The 22,135-nt window shown below is 42.2% G+C and overlaps 1 protein-coding gene across 3 annotated transcripts; it reads left to right on the top strand.

Moving 5' to 3' along the window:
- Window positions 1–243: 243 nt before the first annotated feature.
- On the top strand, window positions 244–21,142 carry LOC115130535 (macrophage colony-stimulating factor 1 receptor 1-like). Of its 3 annotated transcripts, none has more exons than XM_029661781.2 (22): window positions 244–388; window positions 629–737; window positions 6,417–6,704; window positions 6,808–7,095; window positions 7,277–7,413; window positions 7,530–7,695; window positions 7,933–8,128; window positions 11,684–11,799; window positions 11,984–12,095; window positions 12,248–12,447; window positions 12,718–12,809; window positions 13,028–13,154; window positions 14,241–14,345; window positions 14,513–14,623; window positions 14,787–14,949; window positions 15,124–15,203; window positions 15,302–15,411; window positions 15,615–15,737; window positions 15,838–15,949; window positions 16,066–16,165; window positions 17,184–17,272; window positions 17,517–17,665. In XM_029661781.2, exons 2-22 carry the CDS (start codon window positions 686–688, stop codon window positions 17,570–17,572), a joined length of 2,823 nt encoding a protein of 940 aa, XP_029517641.1. In that variant the 5' UTR covers window positions 244–388; window positions 629–685; the 3' UTR covers window positions 17,573–17,665. The 3 variants fall into 3 exon arrangements, with proteins under 3 accessions (XP_029517641.1, XP_029517639.1, XP_029517640.1); XM_029661779.2 differs by having other exon boundaries at window positions 247–388; window positions 17,184–17,298; window positions 17,514–21,142; XM_029661780.2 differs by having other exon boundaries at window positions 252–388; window positions 17,184–17,298; window positions 17,517–21,142.
- Window positions 21,143–22,135: the final 993 nt, after the last annotated feature.

The raw sequence follows: 22,135 nt of genomic DNA, 5'->3' as shown, positions 1-22,135 counted from the left end.
ACTCAGCCGATCATCTACCGTGTCGATCATGGGTTCTCTCTCTGTGGAATGGGAATGGGGATGAGGCTTAGCAGGCTTGGGCTGGGGCTAGGCAGCAGAGCAACAGTGTGACCCATCATCACAGCAGATTAGTCTCAGCACCATGGCATTAGGACTGGGAGGGCCGTCCTGTTTTCTAGCTAAACAGAGACACATGGTCATTAGTGGGGAGCGTGACACCTCTATCTGTCTGTTTATGCCTCTCTCTCTTTTACTGGCTTCTGGTCAGGCTAAGGGAGATAGAGACAGAAGAGAGACAGAGTTGGAGGGACTTTACTCGCTCCCGGATGGTGAATCCACAGAGCTCTGTGGGATCAGAGGCATACCACTGAGCTGAAGAAATCTACAGGTTCAGTAGAGTTCATTGTTTCCAATCTTAGCCATGTTACACAGTAACTTTTATTAATAGCATGTGAATGACATTTGAAAAGGCTTTCAGTAAGGTCTGGTCTATATAACCTTGATTTCAAGGTGACAAATCCTGAAAGTTTGATTTCCAAATATCCTCTTTAGAAAAGAAGAAGTGTATGACAGTGAGTGACAGCAGAGATCCAGCGTAATGATTCCTCATTTTTCTCCTTGACCACAGACACAATAACAACACTCCTAGACATACAGACACACATAGATCTGGAGCAGATCCAGGATGGAGCTGTACCTGGCCTTTCTGCTGGGGATCCTGCCCACTGCAGCTCAAGGTACGACTCAACACCTGTTTTCAACTATACTGCATCATATTGGGATTCACGTGTTGTGTTGTTGACATTGTACTCACATCTCTTGTGTCCTCCATACTTTTACATATATATTACCAGACTAAAATGCAATTTATATGCAGCGGTGGAAAAAGTACCCAACTGTCATACTTCAGTTAAATAAAGGATGCCAAATAGAAAATGACTCGAGTAAAAGTGAAAGTCACCCAGTAAAATACTACTTGAGTAAAAGTGCAAAAGTATTTAATTTTAAATATACTTAATTATCAAGAGTAAATGTAATTTCACAAATATACTTAAGTATCAAAAGTAAAAGTATAAATAATTTCAAACCAGACAGCACAATTTTCTTGTTTTATTATTTTACGGATAGCTGCAAGCACACTACAACACTAAGACATCATTTACAAACGAAGCATTTGTTTTTAGTGAGTCTGCCAGATCTGAGGCAGAGATGACAAGGGATGTTCTCTTAAAAAGTGTGTGAATGTGGCAATTTTTCTGTCCTGCTAAGCATTCGAAATGTAACTAGTACTTTTGGGTGTCATGGAAAATGTATGAAGTAAAAAGTATATTATATTATTGAGGAATGTAGTGGAGTAAAAGTAAAAGTTGTCAGAAATATCAATAGTAAAGAAAAGTACAGATACCCTAAAAAACTACTTAAGTACTTGGAACCACAGTTAATTTAAATTTATTTAACTAGGCAAGTCAGTTAAGAACAAATTCTTATTTACAATGACAGCATACCAGGGAACAGTGGGTTAACTGCCTTGTTCAGGGGCAAAACAACAGATTCTTACCTTGTCAGCTCAGAGATTCGATCTGAGCAACCTTTCGGTTACTGGCCCAATGCTCTCACCACTAGGCTACCTGCTGCCCCAATACCTGATATTTAAGTATTTGTAAAACCAAATACTTTCAGACTTTTACTCAAACAGTATTTTACTGGGTGACTTTCACTTTAAGTTGAGTCATTTTCTATTAAGATATCTTTACTTTGACTCAAATATGACAATTGGGTACTTTTTCCACCACAAGTGTAATGTTTATGTCCAATGGCCGATGAGCACCACTACGTTTTATCTATCATTTCTCTTCATATGACAAGGATTGAAAAGGATTTGCCAGTAGACTTTTGACTTGATTCATGATGATGACTGCTTGTCTAGCTTGCTATGTTAACATGATCAGTCCAATCAAAGCTATGGTAGATATAATATGATTTTACATAATTTTATCTGTGACCAATGACCTTGAGTCTTCTCAGTTGGGCACTTCTAATGTAAATCTATGGCAGCACTCAAGGGGCTTGAATTTTCGACATCTCCCCGTAGATTTTGCAGTGACGTAGTGTCCCCATGAGTGACAGAACACTGAGCCAATCACGGCACAGCTAGAGAACATTACCAATCCCTACGCTCCATATTTTCCCCACCACCACAGAAAGCACTGAGCTAGGCTGAAACACCTGCATTTTGGATCTGCCTTATTCAAGAAAGCAAAACATGTATGCGGCTTTATCAACTCAATGATTTTTTAATAACAATGTTTGCAAACTGATATGTGACATGTTGGAATGCCAAAATAACATGAGTACAGGGCTAAACAGGTGGGGCTCTGCCCCACCAGCCCTGAATGATGTGTCGCCACTGGTCGCCACTCTCTCGCCCTCTCTCTTGCTACGCCTTCATTTTTGAAGAAATGTACTTGTTCAAAGCTGTTAAACTATTGTCTTTCTCTTTCTTTGAGTCAACTACCAATCACATTTTATGCACTGCAGTGCAAGCTAGCTGTAGCTTACGCTTTCAGTACTAGATTAATTCTCTGATTCTTTGATTATGTGGACAAAATGGCAGTTCATGCTGTAAGAGCTCTGATAGGTTGGAGGACGTCCTCCGGAACTTTTCATAATTACTGTGTAAGTCTATGGAAGGGGTTGAGAACCATGAGCCTCCTAGGTTTTGTATTGAAGTCAATGTACCCAGAGAAGGACGGAAACTAGCTTACCTCTGGCTACACCATGGTGCTACCCTACAGAGTGCTGTTGAGGCCACTGTCGACCTTCATTGCAAAACAGTGTGTTTTAATCAATGATTTGGTGACGTGTGAATATATTTAGTATAATTTTATCTGAAAATCATGGCATTTTAATGTTTCATTATTTTTATTTTTTTATGAGCCTCTTTTGGTAGGACCGTAATGTTCTGTACATCAGCTGCTGTTCTTGTTCCATTGCTCAACAGCCATTTGATAGGGAGCTAGTATACTTGGAGTCCATAGGAAGGTGGTGTGTAATGTTATCGGGAAGTCTAGACCCAATCGATACTGAATAGCCCAAAACCATGAGCACTCCCTCACTTTGACACTGAGGTTGAGCTGTGGACTGTGGTAACTAAGAAAATCTGCTGAACAACAAAACTCAGTTCTGCTTTGAGATAAATCAAAAACAAGACATACTTTACATGAAAGAATGAATTGAGACAAAAACCTATTGTGATTTTCAGATGTTGTTTTCTGATCCATGCTTTACCAGATACAGGAGAGTGGATGCTGAAATAAATCCACTACAAGAGAGCCCAATAGAGCCCAAATTAACTTTTTTATCAAATAAGGTGTTAGAGAGTTAAAGGAGGACAAGAAAAACATGCTATTTGAAGCCATATTCTACAGTAGCTTTATGTTGAAGTTCTTCAGACTCCCTTGGCCCCTGTGATTTGCTTGAGTGTCTCAAAGACGGCATTGTTCGTCCCTGTATCAGCGCATCACCAGCAGTTAGCTTTGTCACACCCAAAGGACATATACATGGTTTTACCACCCCATACAGCTCCCTCTGTCTCACTCTGGCCCTTCTGTTTCGGGAAGAAAATAAGGAATTCAAAGATGTCTTTGTTTGTTTTTGTGTTGGTGTTTGTGGGTGTAAAAGGGCCAGGGCATTACCATAGTCTAGGAGGGTGGTTCTCAAACTGTTCCATGTATTTCTATTTAACCCTTATTTAACTGTATTTAAGATGTACAGTGGGGCAAAAAAGTATTTAGTCAGCCACCAATTGTGCAAGTTCTCCCACTTAAAAATATGAGAGAGGCCTGTAATTTTCATCATAGGTACACTTCAACTATGACAGACAAAAATCCAGAAAATCACATTGTAGGATTTTTTATGAATTTATTTGCAAATTATGGAGGAAAATAAGTATTTGGTCAATAACAAAAGTTTATCTCAATACTTTGTTATATACCCTTTGTTGGCAATGTCAGAGGTCAAACCTTTTCTGTAAGTCTTCACAAGGTTTTCACACACTGTTGCTGGTATTTTGGCCCATTCCTCCATGCATATCTCCTCTAGAGCAGTGATGTTTGGGGGCTGTTGCTGGGCAACACAGACTTTCAACTCCCTCCAAAGATTTTCTATGGGGTTGAAATCTGGAGACTGGCTAGGCCACTCCAGGACCTTGAAATGCTTCTTACGAAGCCACTCCTTCGTTGCCCGGGCGGTGTGTTTGGGATAATTGTCATGCTGAAAGACCCAGCCACGTTTCATCTTCAATGCCCTTGCTGATGGAAGGAGGTTTTCACTCAAAATCTCACGATACATGGGGGCCCATTCATTCTTTCCTTTACACGGATCAGTCGTCCTGGTCCCTTTGCAGAAAAACAGCCCCAAAGCATGATGTGTCCACCCCCATGCTTCACAGTAGGAATGGTGTTCTTTGGATGCAAATCAGCATTTTTTGTCTCCAAACACGACGAGTTGAGTTTTTACCAAAAAGTTATATTTTGGTTTCATCTGACCATATGACATTCTCCCAATCTTCTTCTGGACCATCCAAATGCTCTCTAGCAAACTTCAGACGGGCCTTGACATGTACTGGCTTAAGCAGGGGGACACGTCTGGCACTGCAGGATTTTAGTCCCTGGCGGCATAGTGTGTTACTGATGGTAGGCTTTGTTACTTTGGTCCCAGCTCTCTGCAGGTCATTCACTAGGTCCCCCCGTTTGGTTCTGGGATTTTTGCTCACCATTCTTGTGATCATTTTGACCCCACGGGGTGAGATCTTGTGTGGAGCCCCAGATCGAGGGAGATTATCAGTGGTCTTGTATGTCTTCCATTTCCTAATAATTGCTCCCACAGTTGATTTCTTCAAACCAAGCTGCTTACCTATTGCAGATTCAGTCTTTCCAGCCTGGTGCAGGTCTACAATTTTGTTTCTGGTGTCCTTTGATAGCTATTTGGTCTTGGCCATAGTGGAGTTTGGAGTGTGACTGTTTGAGGTTGTGGACAGGTGTCTTTTATACTGATAACAAGTTCAAACAGGTGCCATTAATACAGGTAACGAGTGGAGGACAGAGGAGCCTCTTAAAGAAGAAGTTACAGGTCTGTGAGAGCCAGAAATCTTGCTTGTTTGTATGTGACCAAATACTTATTTTCCACCATAATTTGCAAATAAATTCATAAAAAATCCTACAATGTGATTTTCTAGATAGTTGAAGTGTACCTATGATGAAAATTACAGGCCTCTCTCATCTTTTTAAGTGGGAGAACTTGCACAATTGGTGGCTGACTAAATACTTTTTTGCCCCACTGTATTTGATATATTCCAGAACTAGCACACCTGACTCAACTAGTCAACTAATCATCAAGCCCTTCGGCGTGTTCCTCTGCCCAGGTGTTTCTGCCACGTGCCAGATCTTACATGCCTGGATATGTATTTTATCTATCAGCTAGCCATATACTATTTTATAGCAATCTGGTGCCCGACCGTACTGTCGATGACGCAACATGCAACCATTAGTTGATGCATGCAACATCTGAGCAGTGGAACGCGACCCTTGACTAGGTAAATCAGCTGAACTAGTTCAGGGCTACAACTAAATTATGAAATGTCTGTGGGTCCCTGAGGGACTAGTAAATGTGTCTCCATTCACTCCCGTTCTCGGTAGCATGACATCGATATAGAGAAGAAAAGCAGAAGTGAGAGAGAGAAAAGGATCTCTCCTTTAGAGCCAGACTGGCCAGTTCTGTCATTTGTTTCCTGAATTTGTGGTGTCCAAGATGACTCTTAATCCTAAACACAGAGTGACCAAGAAGACATTCAGAAAAATAAATAGTGATTTGAGGTTTAAATCTTGTCTTGACAGAGTTGGCTGAAATAAAAACCAGTTGATATAACCATGTTTAGGAATCAGAGTTTCCTGGTCATGCACAGGGTGGCAGGTAGCAAAGTTGTTAAAGAGCATTGGGCTGAAAGGTTGCTACAGTAGTTCGAATCCCTGAGTCGACTAGGTGACCAGGGTCACTTATGCAAATAACACATTTCCATTTTACACCTGACACTTGTGCATGTGTGAAACAGGACAAATATAAACACCCCCTATTTGAAAAACCAATATGGTGCTTTCAAGAAAACTGGGTAGTCTGACATTTTTTGGGTCAAATCATGACATCAGTTATAATCTGGTCAGACGTCTATAAAGATGCCAGAGTTTCCGACTCGGAATTCCGAGTTGGATGTCTGTTAAAAACACATTTACCAAGTTTAAGCTTTTTCTGAGTTCCCATTAGTCTTGAACGTACTGAAGTCAGAGATTTCCCACTTCCGAAGTCCCAGTTGTTTTGAAACGCGTAGATTTATGATCTCATCTCTATGTTAACCTCCTCAGAATGGCGGCGTCCTGTGATCAAGCTAAACTCAGAGGTCGTGGTTGGGTCTGAAGTAGTACTGAACCCTGGCACCCCATTGGTCCTGAGGTGTGAGGGGGATGGGCCAGTCAACTGGCTGACCCGGTTGTCCAAACACAAGAGCTTAATCTCCAAGGGCAATGGGAGAGTCAGAACCTTCAGGGTGGACCGCCCCTCTGCAGAACACACTGGGACATATAAATGTGAATATACCAGTGTGAACGTCAAGGTTCGGGACTTGTTCTCTACGGTGCACGTGTATGTGAAAGGTAAGCTCAGAAGAGGAGAGAGTTACTGTTTGTTTACCATACCTGTAGAGACGGTGTGTTGGCCAGTATCCCTCATTCTAACACATCCCCCCTTCTCCACCAGACCCAGACAGCCTGTTTTGGACCAGCAGTGCGTCCCTGCGTGTGGTGAGGAAGGAGGGTGAGGACCACCTGCTCCCCTGCCTGCTGACCGACCCAGAGGCCACAGACTTGGGGCTCCGCATGGACAACTGTACCTCCGTGCCCCCAGGGATGAACTACACAGCAGACCCCCGCAGAGGCATTCTCATCCGCAACCTCCACCCCAGCTACAATGCTGACTATGTCTGCAGCGCCAAACTCCACGGGGTGGAGAGGACTTCCAAGACTTTCAACCTCAACATCATCCAAAGTAAGTAGGTTGAGTGTTGTGGGGGGATACTTTACTTAAAGTCACATGCTTGATCAGGCCCATGTACCATACTGTACTGTAAAATGGCTATATATTCAAATTCACGAACAAGTATTCGAATTGGTAAAGGAGTTTGTGCTTTTCTTACACATGCTGTGTTCCTGGTTCCCTCTGTGTCCAGGGCTGCGTTTCCCACCTTATGTATTCCTGGAAAAGGATGAGTATGTTCATATCGTGGGCGAGAAGCTGAGCATCCACTGCACCACACACAACCCCAACTTCAACTATAATGTCACGTGGAATTACAGCTCCAAAAAGGCAAGCACTTTCAGAGTATCTGGAACAACCTATTTGTTCCACAGTTGGCCAAAATAAAATGCATGACAATATGTCTTGACAATGACATTATGTTATTTTCCTGTCTCTTCTTACAGAGATTTACAATAGAGCAGAAAGTCCAATCAGTTGACAGTAACCGTCTGGACATTGAAAGCATCCTGACCATCCCTGTAGTGGACCAGTCAGACACAGGCAACATTACCTGCATCGGCACCAACGAGGCTGGAGTCAACAAATCTACCACCTCCCTGATGGTTGTAGGTAAGTTATTGCATAACTCTAATACAATTCAGGCACACATGGGGATATTAGAACACATTCCAGTCGCAGAACTGGATCGTGAGAATCAACGCAGACTTTATCAAAACATTTTGCAACAGAAGCTTTTTTTTGGGTGGACAAGTTTAGGAAGTCCCTCTCTATTTCAGTGCCTAATGAAAACACTTCTGGCTGACCTTGAAGATAACCACTCCCATGTCTCTCCATGTCTCTGTCCAGAGGAGGCATACATCCGTCTTTCTCCCCAGCTGTCCTCCAAGCTGGCTCACCAGGGCCTGTCCATTGACGTGAACGAGGGGGAAGACCTGAAACTCAGTGTCCTGATCGAGGCGTACCCTCAGATCATAGGCCATCACTGGGACACCCCTACAGCCTCCTCCACGCAGGAAACAACCTTTACACCCTATAACAACAGGTGGGTGGTACTCATACAACAACAAGATGAAAAGCACTGACTGAGTGAGGAGTGATCCTCTAGCTGTTTTGGGAAGGCGTTTGGGGCTTTGGGACTAAAGGGGCAGCAACAGAAAACTGTATTTTAAAATGTTCGCGGATCAAAGGCTCACTTGATCATAATTATGCAGTTCATTTGGAAAGTATTCAGACCCATTACTTTTTCCACATTTTGTTATGTTACAGCCTTATTCTTAAATTAATCAAATTTTTAAAAATCCAATACCCCATAATGACAAAGCAAAAAACAGGTTTCTAGAAATGTTTGCAAAAATAAAAATAAATAAAAATAGTGTACATAGTACATATTCAGAGCCTTTACTTAGTACTTTGTTGAAGCACCTTTGGCAGCGATTACAGCCTCGAGTCTTCTTGGGTATGACACTACAAGCTTGGCACACCTGTATTTGGGGAGTTTCTCCCATTCTTTTCTGCAGATCCTCTGAAAGTTTGTCAGGTTAGATGAGTAGCCGCACAGCTTTTTTCAGGTCCCTCCAGAGATGTTCGATCGGGTTCAAGTCCGGGCTCAGGCTGTGCCACTAAAACACATTCAGAGACTTGTTCCGAAGCCACTCCTGCGTTGTCTTGGCTGTGTGCTTAGGGTCATTGTCCTGTTGCAAGGTGAACCTTCGCCCCAGTCTGAGGTCCTGTGCGCACTGGAGCAGAATTTCATAAAAATCTCTCTGTACTTAGCTCCGTTCATCTTTCCCTCAATCCAGACTAGTCTCCCAGTCCCTGCCGCTGAAAAACATCCTCACAGCATGATGCTGCCACCACCATGCTTTACGGTAGGGATGGTGCCAGGTTTCCACCAAACGTGACGCATGGCATTCAGGCCAAAGAGTTCAATCTTGGTTTCATCAGACCAGAGAATCTTGTTTCTCATGGTCTGAGAGTCCTCCAATCTGGCTGTCATGTGCCTTTTACTGACGAGTGGCTTCTGTCTTGAGTGCTGCAGAGATGGTTGTCCTTCTGGGAGGTTCTCCCATCTCCACAGAGGAGCTCTGGAGCTCTGTCAGAGTGACCATCGGGTTCTTGGTCACCTCCCTCTCCCCGGATTGCTCAGTTTGGCTGGGTGGCTAGCTCTTGGAGTCTTGGTGGTTCCAAATTTCTTCCATTTAAAAATGATATAATCCACTGTGTTCTTTGGGACCTTCAATTCTGCAGAAATGTTTTGGTACCCTTCCCCAGATCTGTGCCTCGACACAATCCTTTCTCGGAGCTCTACGGACAATGCCTTCAACCTCATGGCTTGGTTTTTGCTCTGACGTGCACTGTCAACTGTGGCACCTTATATAGACAGGTGTTTGCCTCTCCATATTATGTCCAATCAATTGAATTTACCACAGGTGGAGTCCAATCAAGTTGTAGAAACATATGAAGAATGATCAATGGAAACTGGATGCACATGAGCTCAATTTCGAGTCCCATAGCAAAGAGTCTGAATACTTATGTAAATAAGGCTTTTCAGTTTTTAATTTTTAATACATTTGCAGAATTTAAAAAAAAATCTGCTTTGTCATCATGGGGTATTGTGTGTAAATTGATGAGGACATTTGTTATTTAATACATTGTTGAATAAGGCTGTAATGTAACATATTGTGGAAAAGGTCAATGGGTCTGAATACTTTCTGAATGTACTGAAATTCAGAATGGGGAAACTGCAGAAGATTTGAAATGAGCTGATGTTTCCGTTTATTTGTTTATCTGACACAAACTCAGACGTCACCACCACCGGTCCAAAGAGTTCTGTACTATGAAACTAGAGTTAAGGGAAGGAAAGAGCTAATGTTTTACCTCCGCTATGACACATAGCAGTAACTGTCTAAGGAGAACTAGTATGTATTAGTCACCAAACCACACAACATCTGCATTCATTCCACTTTTGTCCCAGTTAAACATTTCCAGTGACTACAATAAACTCTTAGAAAAAAAGGGTTCCAAAAGGGTTATTCAGCTCTCCCCATAGGAGAACCCTTTTTGGTTCCAGGTAGAACCCATTTGTGTTCCATGTATATCTCTCTGTGGAACCCAAAATGATTCTACATGGAACCAAACTAATTCTACCTGGAAACAAAAAGGCTTCTTCATAGGGTTCTCTTATGGGGACAGCCGAAGAACCCTTTTAGGTTCTAAATAGTAGCTTTTTTTCTAAGAGTGTACAGTCATGGCCAAAAGTTTTGAGAATGACACAAATATTAAGTTTCACAAAGTTTTCTGCTTCAGTGTCTTTAGATATTTTTGTCAGATGTTACTATGGAAAACTGAAGTATAATATCAAGCCTCTTGAGGATTGACCACAAATTCTCAATGGGATTAAGGTCTGGGGAGTTTCCTGGCCATGGACCCAAAATATTGATGTTTTGTTCCCCGAGCCACTTAGTTATTACTTTTGCCTGATGGCAAGGTGCTCCATTGTGCTGGAAAAAGGCATTGTTTTGTCACCAAACTGTTCCTGGATGGTTGGGAGAAGTTGCTCTCAGGGGATGTGTTGGTACCATTCTTTATTCATGGCTGTGTTCTTAGGCAAAATTGTGAGTGAGCCCTTGGATGAATGTTGTGAGTGAGCCCACACATGAATGTTCTCAGGATGCTTTACTGTTGGCATGACACAGGACTGATGGTAGCGCTCACCTTGTCTTCTCCGGACAAGCTTTTTTTCCGGATGTCCCAAACAATCGGAAAGGGGATTCATCAGAGAAAATGACTTTACCCCAGTCCTCAGCAGTCCAATCCCTGTACCTTTTGCAGAATAGCTGCACAAGGTACAGAGAAGAGAGAAGTGGCTTCTTTGCTGCCCATCTTGACACCAGGCCATCCTCCAAAAGTCTTCGCCTCACTGTGCATGCAGATGCACTCACACCTGCCTGCTGCCATTCCTGAGCAAGATTTGTACTGGTGATGCCCCGATCCCGCAGCTGAATCAACTTTAGGAGACGGTCCTGGCGCTTGCTGGACTTTCTTGGGCACCCTGAAGCCTTCTTCACAACAATTGAACCACTCTCCTTGAAGTTCTTGATGATCCGATAAATGGTTGACTTTGGTGCAATGTTACTGGCAGTGAAGCCCTTTTTGTGCAAAGCAATGATGATGGCACATGTTTCCTTCCAGGTAACCATGGTTGACAGAGGAAGAACAATGATTCAAAGCACCACCCTCCTTTTGAAGCTTCCAGTCTGTTATTCGAACTCAATCAGCATGACAGAGTGATCTCCAGCCTTGTCCTCGTCAACATTCACACCTGTGTTAACGAGAGAATCACTGACCTGATGTCAGCTGGTCCTCTTGTAGCAGGGCTGAAATACAGGGGAAATGTTTTGGGGGATTCAGTTCATTTGCATGGCAAAGAGGGACTTTTCAATTCATTGCAATTCATCTGATCACTCTTCATAACAATCTGGAGTATATGCAAATTGCCATCATACAAACTGAGGCAGCAGACTTTGTGAAAATTACTATTTGTGTCATTCTCAAAACTTTTGGCCACGACTGTAGATCAGGTTTGTTTTTCACTCAGGTATTCCGCTACCCTGCTGCTCAAGAGGATGATTGCACAGGAGCAGGGCCAGTACACCTTCTATGCCAATAGTTCCATGGCCAACGCATCCATTACATTCCAAATCCAAATGTATCGTAAGTAAAGTATGAGTACAGACATACTAATACACAGTGTCAGTTCATACAACAACCATTCTCTCTGAGGAATACATTTTTTTTCAGCACAGCATCTATTGAACATATTTGTCTCTATGTTGAGTGTGTGAGATGTATTACTTGACCATGCCACTGACTTCCTCTGCTCTCTCTTGATTGGCAGAGAGGCCGGTTGCTGTGGTGAGATGGGAGAACATCACCACCCTCACGTGCACGTCGTTTGGTTACCCTGCTCCCATAATCCTCTGGTACCAGTGCTCTGGAATCCGAACCACGTAGGTGTTAGAGAGGGCACAGTGGTATGATATTGCCATTGTAAAAGATAGCCTTAATAAGTATAGTATGTATTTAAAAATATATATAATGACGTATTAGGTATCATAACTAAATGGGAACTCTATCCTATCTGTTTCTTCCTATGGAACAGGTGCAATGAGAACGCAACAGGTCTCCAGATGCCTGCTCCTCTCTTGGCCCAAACAGTCGAGGTCCAGAGGGAGGAGTATGGAGCGGTCGAGGTCCAGAGCGTCCTGACATTGGAACCGTCCAGCCATAGGATGACCGTGGAGTGTGTCGCCTTCAACCTGGTCGGAGTCGGTAAAGACACCTTCGCCATGGACGTTTCCAGTAAGAGCCAGAGCACGGTCACCCATGGTTATCCTCAGGCTTACTGTCTTATCCTTAGGTCATACTCCTTTTTCCTGTGTCATCATAGTCAAGCACATGAGCTGTACATGAACTGTCTGTTCTTTTGTTTATTCAGATTCACAATAGCCGTTACTTTAGCTGCAGCTACTCTTCCTTGGTTCCACATAAACCCATAACAAAGCCATCACACATAGAATGTTCTAAGTGTATCTACACCAGACACCCTGACTCTTCTCTCTGATTGGATAGATATAATGTTCACCTCCACTCTATTGGGAGCAGCTGGTGTGCTGGCCCTTCTCCTCCTGCTACTCATGGTCCTGCTCTACAAGTACAAACAGGTTTGGACACAAAACACCCTCTGCAATATAGAAAATATACTAATAGACCAGTATGCAATCTCATCTAAAATAAACTAGGTAAGAAACTGATATGTTCATGAATAGAGTATTGACAAATATATGTAGTTTGAAATCATTTTTACCTTTAGTCAAAGAAACCATGGAGAACCCTTAGTTATTCAAATGGTTGACTAATGAACATTTCCTTCCCTCTGAAGAAACCGAGATATGAGATCCGGTGGAAGATCATCCAGGCCAGTGAAGGAAACAACTACACCTTTATCGACCCAACTCAGATGCCGTACAATGAGAAGTGGGAGTTTCCCAGGGACAAGCTCAAGCTAGGTGTGTGGCCTTTTCTTAGATAGGCTACTGCAGTGGTTTGGTTCTTGGAAGTTTGATGAAAAATATCATTTGGCCTTACTACTGTTAGGCCATACAAACACATTGAATAACAGATTCACTACATGGAACAGTTTGTTCTGAAGTGTCTGTTCTATATCTGAGAGATATAAGAAAGATTTTTCTGACATGTATTTGACCACTTATTTTTGGCACAACCTATCTCCATATACAGTGCTTCCATGAATTGTTTTAACTGGTCATGGGGGACCTTCAGAGGAGTCTTGTGAGGCTTGTTTGCATCCTAAGGCAAAAACAATGGACATGTACGTGTTTGTGAGAGACTTACCTTTCCACAGAGGGATTATATTAGTGTGTAGCCCAAACTGTTCGGACGCTACAGACAGAAGTTGGCAGATCGGCGTGTACGGACTACAGAAGAGTCCCAAGAAGCTTGTCGGGGTAGTAGAGCAAAACTACGACTCCCACAAGGGGGTTAAAGTTAATTTCCTGAAATTCTGCCCATTTTGCCATGTGGCGTAGCGAAAACTCTGCCGTTTTAAAGCAAGTTGGCTGCAATTCTAAACATTTTGCCATGGAGCGGAGAGACGTTTTTGAAATTGTAGAAATCATTTCATGCAATTCTGCTCATTTTGCCATAATGTGGAAGCACATGTTAGCAGTTTTTAATATGATAACTGATGATTAATGGGCCCCATCCCGTCGGTAATTCGACCATGCTTACTACAAGTTTAGATAGCTGGCCGCTAGACTAACTTACCATGCTAGAAAAACATTGCTGACATGGGCTAATTGACTGCTGATGCACAACCAAATTTCGACATGGCACCTTGTGTATTCTTCTATTCTAACTATCAACAGTAATTTGAGACCTCGACTGAATTATTATTGACATTTTTGGGGGAATTTGCCAGTTGCCCATCCCTGGGTTAGATATTCCATACTGTATGGTGAATGAGTGGAATCTCAACTACATGTACAACTGTAAAGTGTATTTATTTACGGGAAAGAAAGGATATTGACATACAGTCAGACAAGAAAGTGATGCGTTGGATGTGTGACCCGCAGGAAAGATCCTAGGAGCCGGGGCCTTTGGGAAGGTGGTGGAGGCCACAGCCTATGGTCTGGGGGAGGACGACAATGCGATGCGAGTGGCTGTAAAGATGCTCAAAGGTCAGAATCCATTGAATTGAAAACGTTTTTTTTTAGTTCAGGAGTAGAATCGATCAAAGTCTGAGAAACCGTCTGTGATCACAGTGGTACGGAAGTGTCATATGATTGGGTTTATCTTTCTCTCTGTTTATTTATCTATCTATCTGTATATCTATCTCTTTCTGCAGCCAGGGCCCACTCAGATGAGAGAGAGGCTTTGATGTCAGAACTGAAGATTCTGAGTCACCTGGGACAGCACAAGAACATCGTCAACCTCCTGGGAGCCTGCACTCAGGCGGGTGAGACTGAACACTATAAAACACAGCTTCCTATCTGAAGAAGTGCAGAGACATTCAGAGAATTACAGTATCTGTATATTTTTGTAAATGCATTTGAGTCAAGTTTCGTACTATGTGGAAGTTTTCTCAATTTATCATAAAATATAAATGTTTCTTATCTCAGGACCTGTACTGGTGATCACTGAGTACTGTAGTCATGGCGACCTTCTGAACTTCCTGCGACACAAGCAGGAGACCTTCCTGAACTTTGTCATGAACATACCAGCGGTACCAGAGGAGACCAGTGACTACAAGAACCTCTGTGAGGGGAAACAGTTCATCAGAAGGTATGGATAATGTTGGCATGCACCAAGCCCATGAAAAAGAAGGTGTACTCTGACTCACCTTTATTCAGCATACAGAGAAGCAGTCTTGTGAAGTAACCACTTTGTGTGATTTACCACCTCTCGACCCTCAACCTCCTCTCCTCCCCTGATCCCGTTCTCCACTCCTTCTACCAGTGATAGTGGGATATCCAGTGTGTGTTCTGACAGCTACCTGGAGATGAGGCCTGGTCCCCAGCCTGTCAACTCCTCTCTGGGTAATTGAGCCGTCTTACTCCCTTTTCTTTTATCTAGCACCATTCATTGCATTGGTTCAGTTGGACATTTCTATGAACATGAAATTCTATTCTATCAGACTCTGTGTGTGAGGATGGTGGGCCGGACTCGTGGCCATTGGACATGGAGGACCTGCTGAGATTCTCCTACCAGGTGGCTCAGGGCCTGGACTTCCTTGCAGCCAAGAACGTGAGTCACATCAACACAAAGTTTCGCAACAAAGGTTGCGAAACAAGGCTTGTAATAAGTATACTTCGCAGTTTGAGATTATGTTTGATGAAAATTCAGCATACTATAGTTAAAAAAATATATATAATCTCTTGGAAATGAGAGATGCACTTTGTGATGCCGTCGTAAGCTACTGTAACTGATTCTCTCTCTGTCTGTCTCAGTGTATCCACCGGGATGTTGCGGCTCGAAACGTTCTCCTGACAGACCTCCGTGTGGCTAAGATCTGTGACTTCGGCCTGGCACGTGACATCATGAATGACTCCAACTATGTGGTGAAGGGCAATGTGAGCAAACAACAACGACAACCTCAATAACATGTTCCATGTCAATATAAAAACATTCACGTGTGTTTGATATGCGCTTCCTCGCACCGTGTGTCTATAGGCGCGTCTGCCAGTGAAGTGGATGGCTCCAGAGAGTATCTTTGACTGTCTCTACACTGTCCAGAGTGACGTCTGGTCCTATGGGATCCTGCTATGGGAGATCTTCTCTCTAGGTGAGCTGGCAGGAACCTAGATTTCTCAACATAATAGATTTTTATATCTCTGGTGAAATCATTCAGTCGTTCTTGTTTAGTTGTTTAATTCATGTGTCTTTGTTTAATTTCTTTAGGAAAAAGCCCCTACCCCAGTATCCTGGTGGATACTAAATTCTACAACATGATCAAGTGTGGTTATCAGATGTCTCGACCAGACTTCGCACCTCCAGAGATGTACGTTACAGATTCAGGGCTTTTAGGTTTAAGTAACCTTGTCCCCAGGCCAATTGGGCTTCATTGGGATACATATTCATGTATACTACAATATCCTTTTATAATATTCTGCAAGACTGAACAAAGACCCCCTATGTTCCAGTCATACCCCCTTTTCAGCATTTGTAATAAAAGTACATGTATTGTGCCATAGAAGCATTAAGCATGGCTGATTCCAGATTACATGGCTGGAGTTCTGAGCCCTACATTGAAAAAGTAACAAAGCTCTCCTCCACAATCAAACACCCCATAGAAACAAGAAATAAAGAGTGTATTTTTCAATATCTCCAAGGCTCCATACATCTGTGTGTGTCGATTCTCTGTGGTTGCCACACTGCCCGGAATAACTGTATTGTGGGTCCGGAGACAGAGCGACAGAGGGGGACTGAGACTGAGTCAGGACTTATTCATCTGGGCCCCTTTGTGTGGGGATGAGTCAGTCCTTGGTCAGGCGTGGTTCTGCGTGTTAGCCACATGATCAGCAGACTGGGGCCCGAAACAGTGCCATTTCACAGAGCAGGCAAGGAGAAGACTAGAGGGACTGTAGTGGTGTTTAGGAGGGGTGCATCTCCGGTGTTCGAAAGACCACAGAGCTCTATATTGAGACAATCTTCTCCATGATGCTTGAGGGCCTTGTAGAACTACGAGGAATGATACAAAATATAGTATTTTTTTTACGGTATCGGAACCAATATGATACTTCAAATTATATTTGTCACATGCGCTGAATACAACAGTTGTTTGCCGTGACATGCTTTCTTACGAGCCCTTCCCAACGATGCAGAGTACAAAATAACACAAGAGGAATAATATACACAAGAATCAAGCTACTGTATATACAGGGAGTAGCAGTACCAGATCAATGTGCAAGGGTACGATGTACAGTATTTGAGGTAGATATTTACATGAAGGCAGGGTAAAGTGACTGGGCATCAGGATGGATAATAATAAGAGTAAGAATGTATTTATGCCCCACTAGGTATACAATCATGAAAATGTGCTGGAATCTGGAGCCAACAGAGCGACCGACCTTCAGCAAGATCAGCCAGCTGATTGAGAGATTACTGGGTGAGGAGCCAGAACGTCCAGATCAGGTAACACAGACAGGGGGATTGATGTTTACCATGGTAGATAAGCTGTATATCTCAGAATAAAACAGCATCTACCCTATGGACAGCATAAAACATGTTTCATTGTCAGACTGGATTGACCAGACTTAAGCATTTTTTGAAGATAGCAATACTGTAACTCATGAATGAGTATTCGTTTTGAAACCTGTTCTCTTCAGTGTTCTACTCTCCTGTCCCAGCAGCAACAGAACATCCAGCTGCAGCAGGACATGACGGTCGAGGAGTTGGAGCCGTGTGATGATAATGATGAGCCTAAGTGTTGTGACGGCTCCTGTGACCAGTCGTGTGAGCACGAAGAGGAGGAGCAACCACTGGTGAAGACCAATAGCTATCAGTTCTGCTGAAAGCATAATTCTATTTCTATGTCTGACAGCTCCGACATCATCAAACTGTCCACATTCTGATCTGGAATTCATCCACTTTCTATCTTCTCCTGCTCACTGTAGAATCATTCTGGGAGCACAGAGCCAAAGAAATGGAATTGTGATATTTTGTTAAAGCATTGAAAATCTGTTTTTAGGCCTGTTTTACACTGTATACAGACAGGAAGTCATGTGGCTTGTTATATGAAAAACAAAGGCGAGAACGAATCTAATCACAGATAGTGCCTTAGTTGTGTAATGAATATATATAATGCCTTATTTTACATGAATTACTCTTCTTTGTTGTATGTTTTGGAGATTATCTTTTAAATCTATGCACCAAAGATGCATCTACCCTGACAGAACAGATTGTGTTGCTCGCAGCTTTTTGTAGGCTATTTGTACTTTTAATGTACATTCTATTCTTCTGTAGCCACTATGGTGAGGGTTGATCTATTATTTGAGGGAAATGGGAACGAATGCTGGTGGTGTTTGAATTGACATTTGTCAGCGGGTTCACTTTCACATTGTAGGACTACCTTTTTCAACATGCTATGCAGCAGCAAGACAGTAGCAAACAAATGCAATTGTATAATTTGTGCTACAGTATATTTGAGCAGGTTTTATATTTGTATGATGGCTTAGTTTGATGCTGGACGTAATAACATGAGATGCAATCTAACTGGGGACCACATTCCATGTATTGTCCTTCAGCATAAACATGCTGCATGAAATGCATTGAAATGGATACTGAGATGCTATTTACATCAATGAAAGCATGTGTATTTTTTTTTTTTTTTTAAATCTCTAGCCATAGTTGTTTTGTATGACAGTCACAATATGACAGAATCACGCAGCTGTCTAAATGGCACAAGATTTTAGTTGTGCGTTAATTAACCAATATTACTTCAGACTCAGCCAGTCGACATATAGCCTATATGCTATATGCTACAGTAGGGAATGAAAGGCAGATACAACTGTATAAGGAAATCTGTGGATCACAGTATTGACAACACAAAGGCTTTGTTTTTGTTTGATTCAATCGATTCTTTATTTCTGTAACACTCAATATTTTGATGTTCATTCATTCGTCACTTCATCATTTTTGGGGGGGTCAATTATGCTGTAAAAATGTTGATTCATTGTATTGAATGTAGAATTCAGCTAATACTGCCTACTGTAATTACGATGATTGCAGATACAAGCTCTACGTCAAAGTGAAAAGCTATATGTCAGCTGTAAATCCGAATTGTTGTAAGACATTTACTCGGATTGTCAGCAGCTATTCTGAATACTGAGTTGAAAGGAGAGAAAACTATGAGCTTTTTATTAAAGGGAAATTTAAAAAAAATTCAATTGCATATTCATCATCTCCAGCACCACCCCAACATCAACATGTGAAAATGTTTTTCTATGTTTATTTGTAAAAAAGATAAAGATAACTATTTCCAATGACATCATTGGTGTGTGTGGCTGATGTGAAATGGCTAGCTAGTTAGCGGTGGTGCGCGCTAATAGTGTTTCAGTCGGTGACGTCACTTGCTCTGAGACCTAGAAGTAGTTGTTCCCCTTGGCGCGATGGGTAACGATGCTTCGTGAGTGACTTTGGTTGATGTGTGCAGAGGGTCCCTGGTTTGAGCCCAGGTTGGGGCGAGGAGAGGGATGGAAGCTATACTGTTACATTGATGCTGTTGATCCGGATCACTGGTTGCTTCGAAAAAGGATGAGGTTAAAAGGGGGGTGATTGTGGCTGATGTGAAATGGCTAGCTAGTGTTTCAGTCGGTGACGTTATTCGCTCTGAGACCTAGAGGTAGTTGTTCCCCTTGCTCTGCAAGGGCCGTGGCTTTTGTGGCACGATGCTTCATGGTTGATGTGTGCAGAGGGTCCCTGGTTCGAGCCCAGGTTGGGGCGAGGAGAGGGACGGAAGCTATACTGTTACATGTGCATAATGTGATTTTAAGCATTTATGAGTAGGCATTGTCTTCTAATTGCTTGATGATGTCATTGGAAACAGGCTGCCGTTACACGATGAAACTTTCACGCAATTTGACTTGCTTCTAAATTGCTTCGTGAAATAATAAGCAACTCATCTGCAACTTGGTTGCAAGCAACAGCCAATCAAAACAAACGCTTTTGTCACATTCATTCGAAGGTTAGGAATTCTGACCCAGTTGTCATGTCAACACAGCTGTCAGTGCTGTGCAGCACCATCAGTGGTCAAGGTTGACAGAACAGAGACTAGCACAACAAGAGATCATATACAAATGATTGTACATGGTTTAGCAGTCAATAAATGATATTTTGAACTAAAAAATGTCCACCATGATCTGTGCTAGCTAGCTGTGTTGGTGTTAGCAATGTCATTTCGGCTAGCTAACAAGCTAAATTGTACATAATGCATATCTTCTATATCCTTGCTGTTACAATAACCAAATGGTTGGATAAACAATAATTTGTGAAACCACAATGTAATGCAGCAGAAGACATGGGGAGATTCTCAAACAAGCAGCTTCAATTTGATTGGCTGTTGCATGCAATTTTAATCACGTTTGAGTAGCTGCATGTAACAGCAAAGTTGCTTGAGATGATGTCACTTGCAACCTGCAACTGTAGCGAAAATGTCGTGAAAGTTGCTTCATGTAAGTCCAGCCTTATCTTCCACTATCTTTTTTTACTACAAAATATAGAAATGCACAATTTTCACATATGTTGATGTTGTGGTGGTGCTGGAGATGATGAATATGAAGTGAAACATTTTTAAATGTCCCTTTAACTGTATGTATGATATCCATTGAGTATACCAAAAATTAAGAACACTTGCTCTTTCCATGACAGTCTGACCAGGTGAAAGCCATGATCCCTTATTGATGTCACTTGTTAAATCCACTTCAAATCAGTATAGATGAATGGGGAGGAAGGTTAAAGAAGGATTTTTAAGCATTGAGACAATTGAAACATGGATTATGTACCATTCAGAGGGTGAATGTGCAAGACAAACATGTAATTGCCTTTGAACGGGGTATGTTAGTAGGTGCCAGGTGCACCGGTTTGTGTCAAGAATTGCAATGCTGCTGAGTTTCATGCTCAACAGTTTCCCATGTGTATCAAGAACGGTCCACCACCCAAAGGACATCCAGCCAACTTGACACAACTGTAGGAAGCATTGGAGTCAACATGGGCCAGCATCCCTGTGAAACGCTTTCGACACCTTGTAGAGGTGGGGGTGAAACTCAATGTTAGGACGGTGTTCCTAAGGTTTGGGATACTCAGTGTAATGTAAATGTTATTTTTACTTTACTGCTTGAAGGCAAAGGACAAATAATTTGTGGGTTATCCTTTTAGCTTATGCTAACCAAATCACAGTATGGTTTCTGCAAGGACAGTAATTACATTCACAGACAATGTGTCTAAAACTCTGAAACTTGAATAAATATATTTTTCTGGCTTTCCTTGGAAATATGTAATTTTCCATTTACCCTCGCCTTCAAAAACAAAACATTTCAGCCTAGATACTCTATTGTACGTCCTAAGAAAGAACAAATAGGACCACAACAGGGAACAAAATGCTACATTCCTGTGAGTTTTAAACTCAGTCCCCATTTTGGATACAATAATGTCTTCTCTGCGTTCTTCTGAAGTTTCATTCCATGTTGTCATGGCAGGTTGAGCAATACCAGACCACCTAAATAGGAAGTAAGAATCACCCCAAACAAAACCACAGGAACCTGATTCAACATAAATCAATACTTTTTCACTTTATTTAGAAAGTCTTGAGCAAAACCACTCAGGAAATGTCATCATTTAAGCTTCCCCGGGTTGAACCGGCCAATGGCACGTCAAGTGATCGGGCGATGCCAGTGAGGGAGGCGTGCCCTGCTCAAAATGAAATGGAGTTCCGTGCCACACGCTCATATTGTTAACGATGCAGCATGGTGCATCTCTTTTCCATAAAATACATCTCTTTCCATAAAATACATCGCTTTTCCATAAAATATGTTTGAGTTATAAGACTATTTTTCATTGTGAAGGCAGATAAAGTGTTTTTTAAATCAAAAGTAATGCCTTTCGCATGTGAAAACACAGAATCCTACTCATTACGGGGCATTAATAAAATCCACTGATTGTTCTCTTGAAATTCCGTTCGAGCAGCTGAGATAGAACAGCTCCTGACATTTGGAGCCACTCTTCCAACTGGAGTTTAGGCACAGTCTCCTGTAGTCCTTTCACATCTGCCATGAGGCAGATGAGAACGGCTGTCTACTTGAATCTTTGAAAACATTTACGTTCAAAGCAGAGGATAAAACATCAGAACAGTCTCACTGATAATGACAAAGCACGAGAGGTCATTAAATACACACAGTTAATAAATCATAATAGACGTCTAGACCAAACATTAAGCACTCCAAGATTGAAGTTAGTCAACATGGACAATATGCTC

This window comes from Oncorhynchus nerka, linkage group LG6 (genome assembly GCF_034236695.1).
Source record: "Oncorhynchus nerka isolate Pitt River linkage group LG6, Oner_Uvic_2.0, whole genome shotgun sequence".
Taxonomy (NCBI): Eukaryota; Metazoa; Chordata; class Actinopteri; order Salmoniformes; family Salmonidae; genus Oncorhynchus; species Oncorhynchus nerka.
This window is presented reverse-complemented; position numbering and strand designations above follow the sequence as displayed.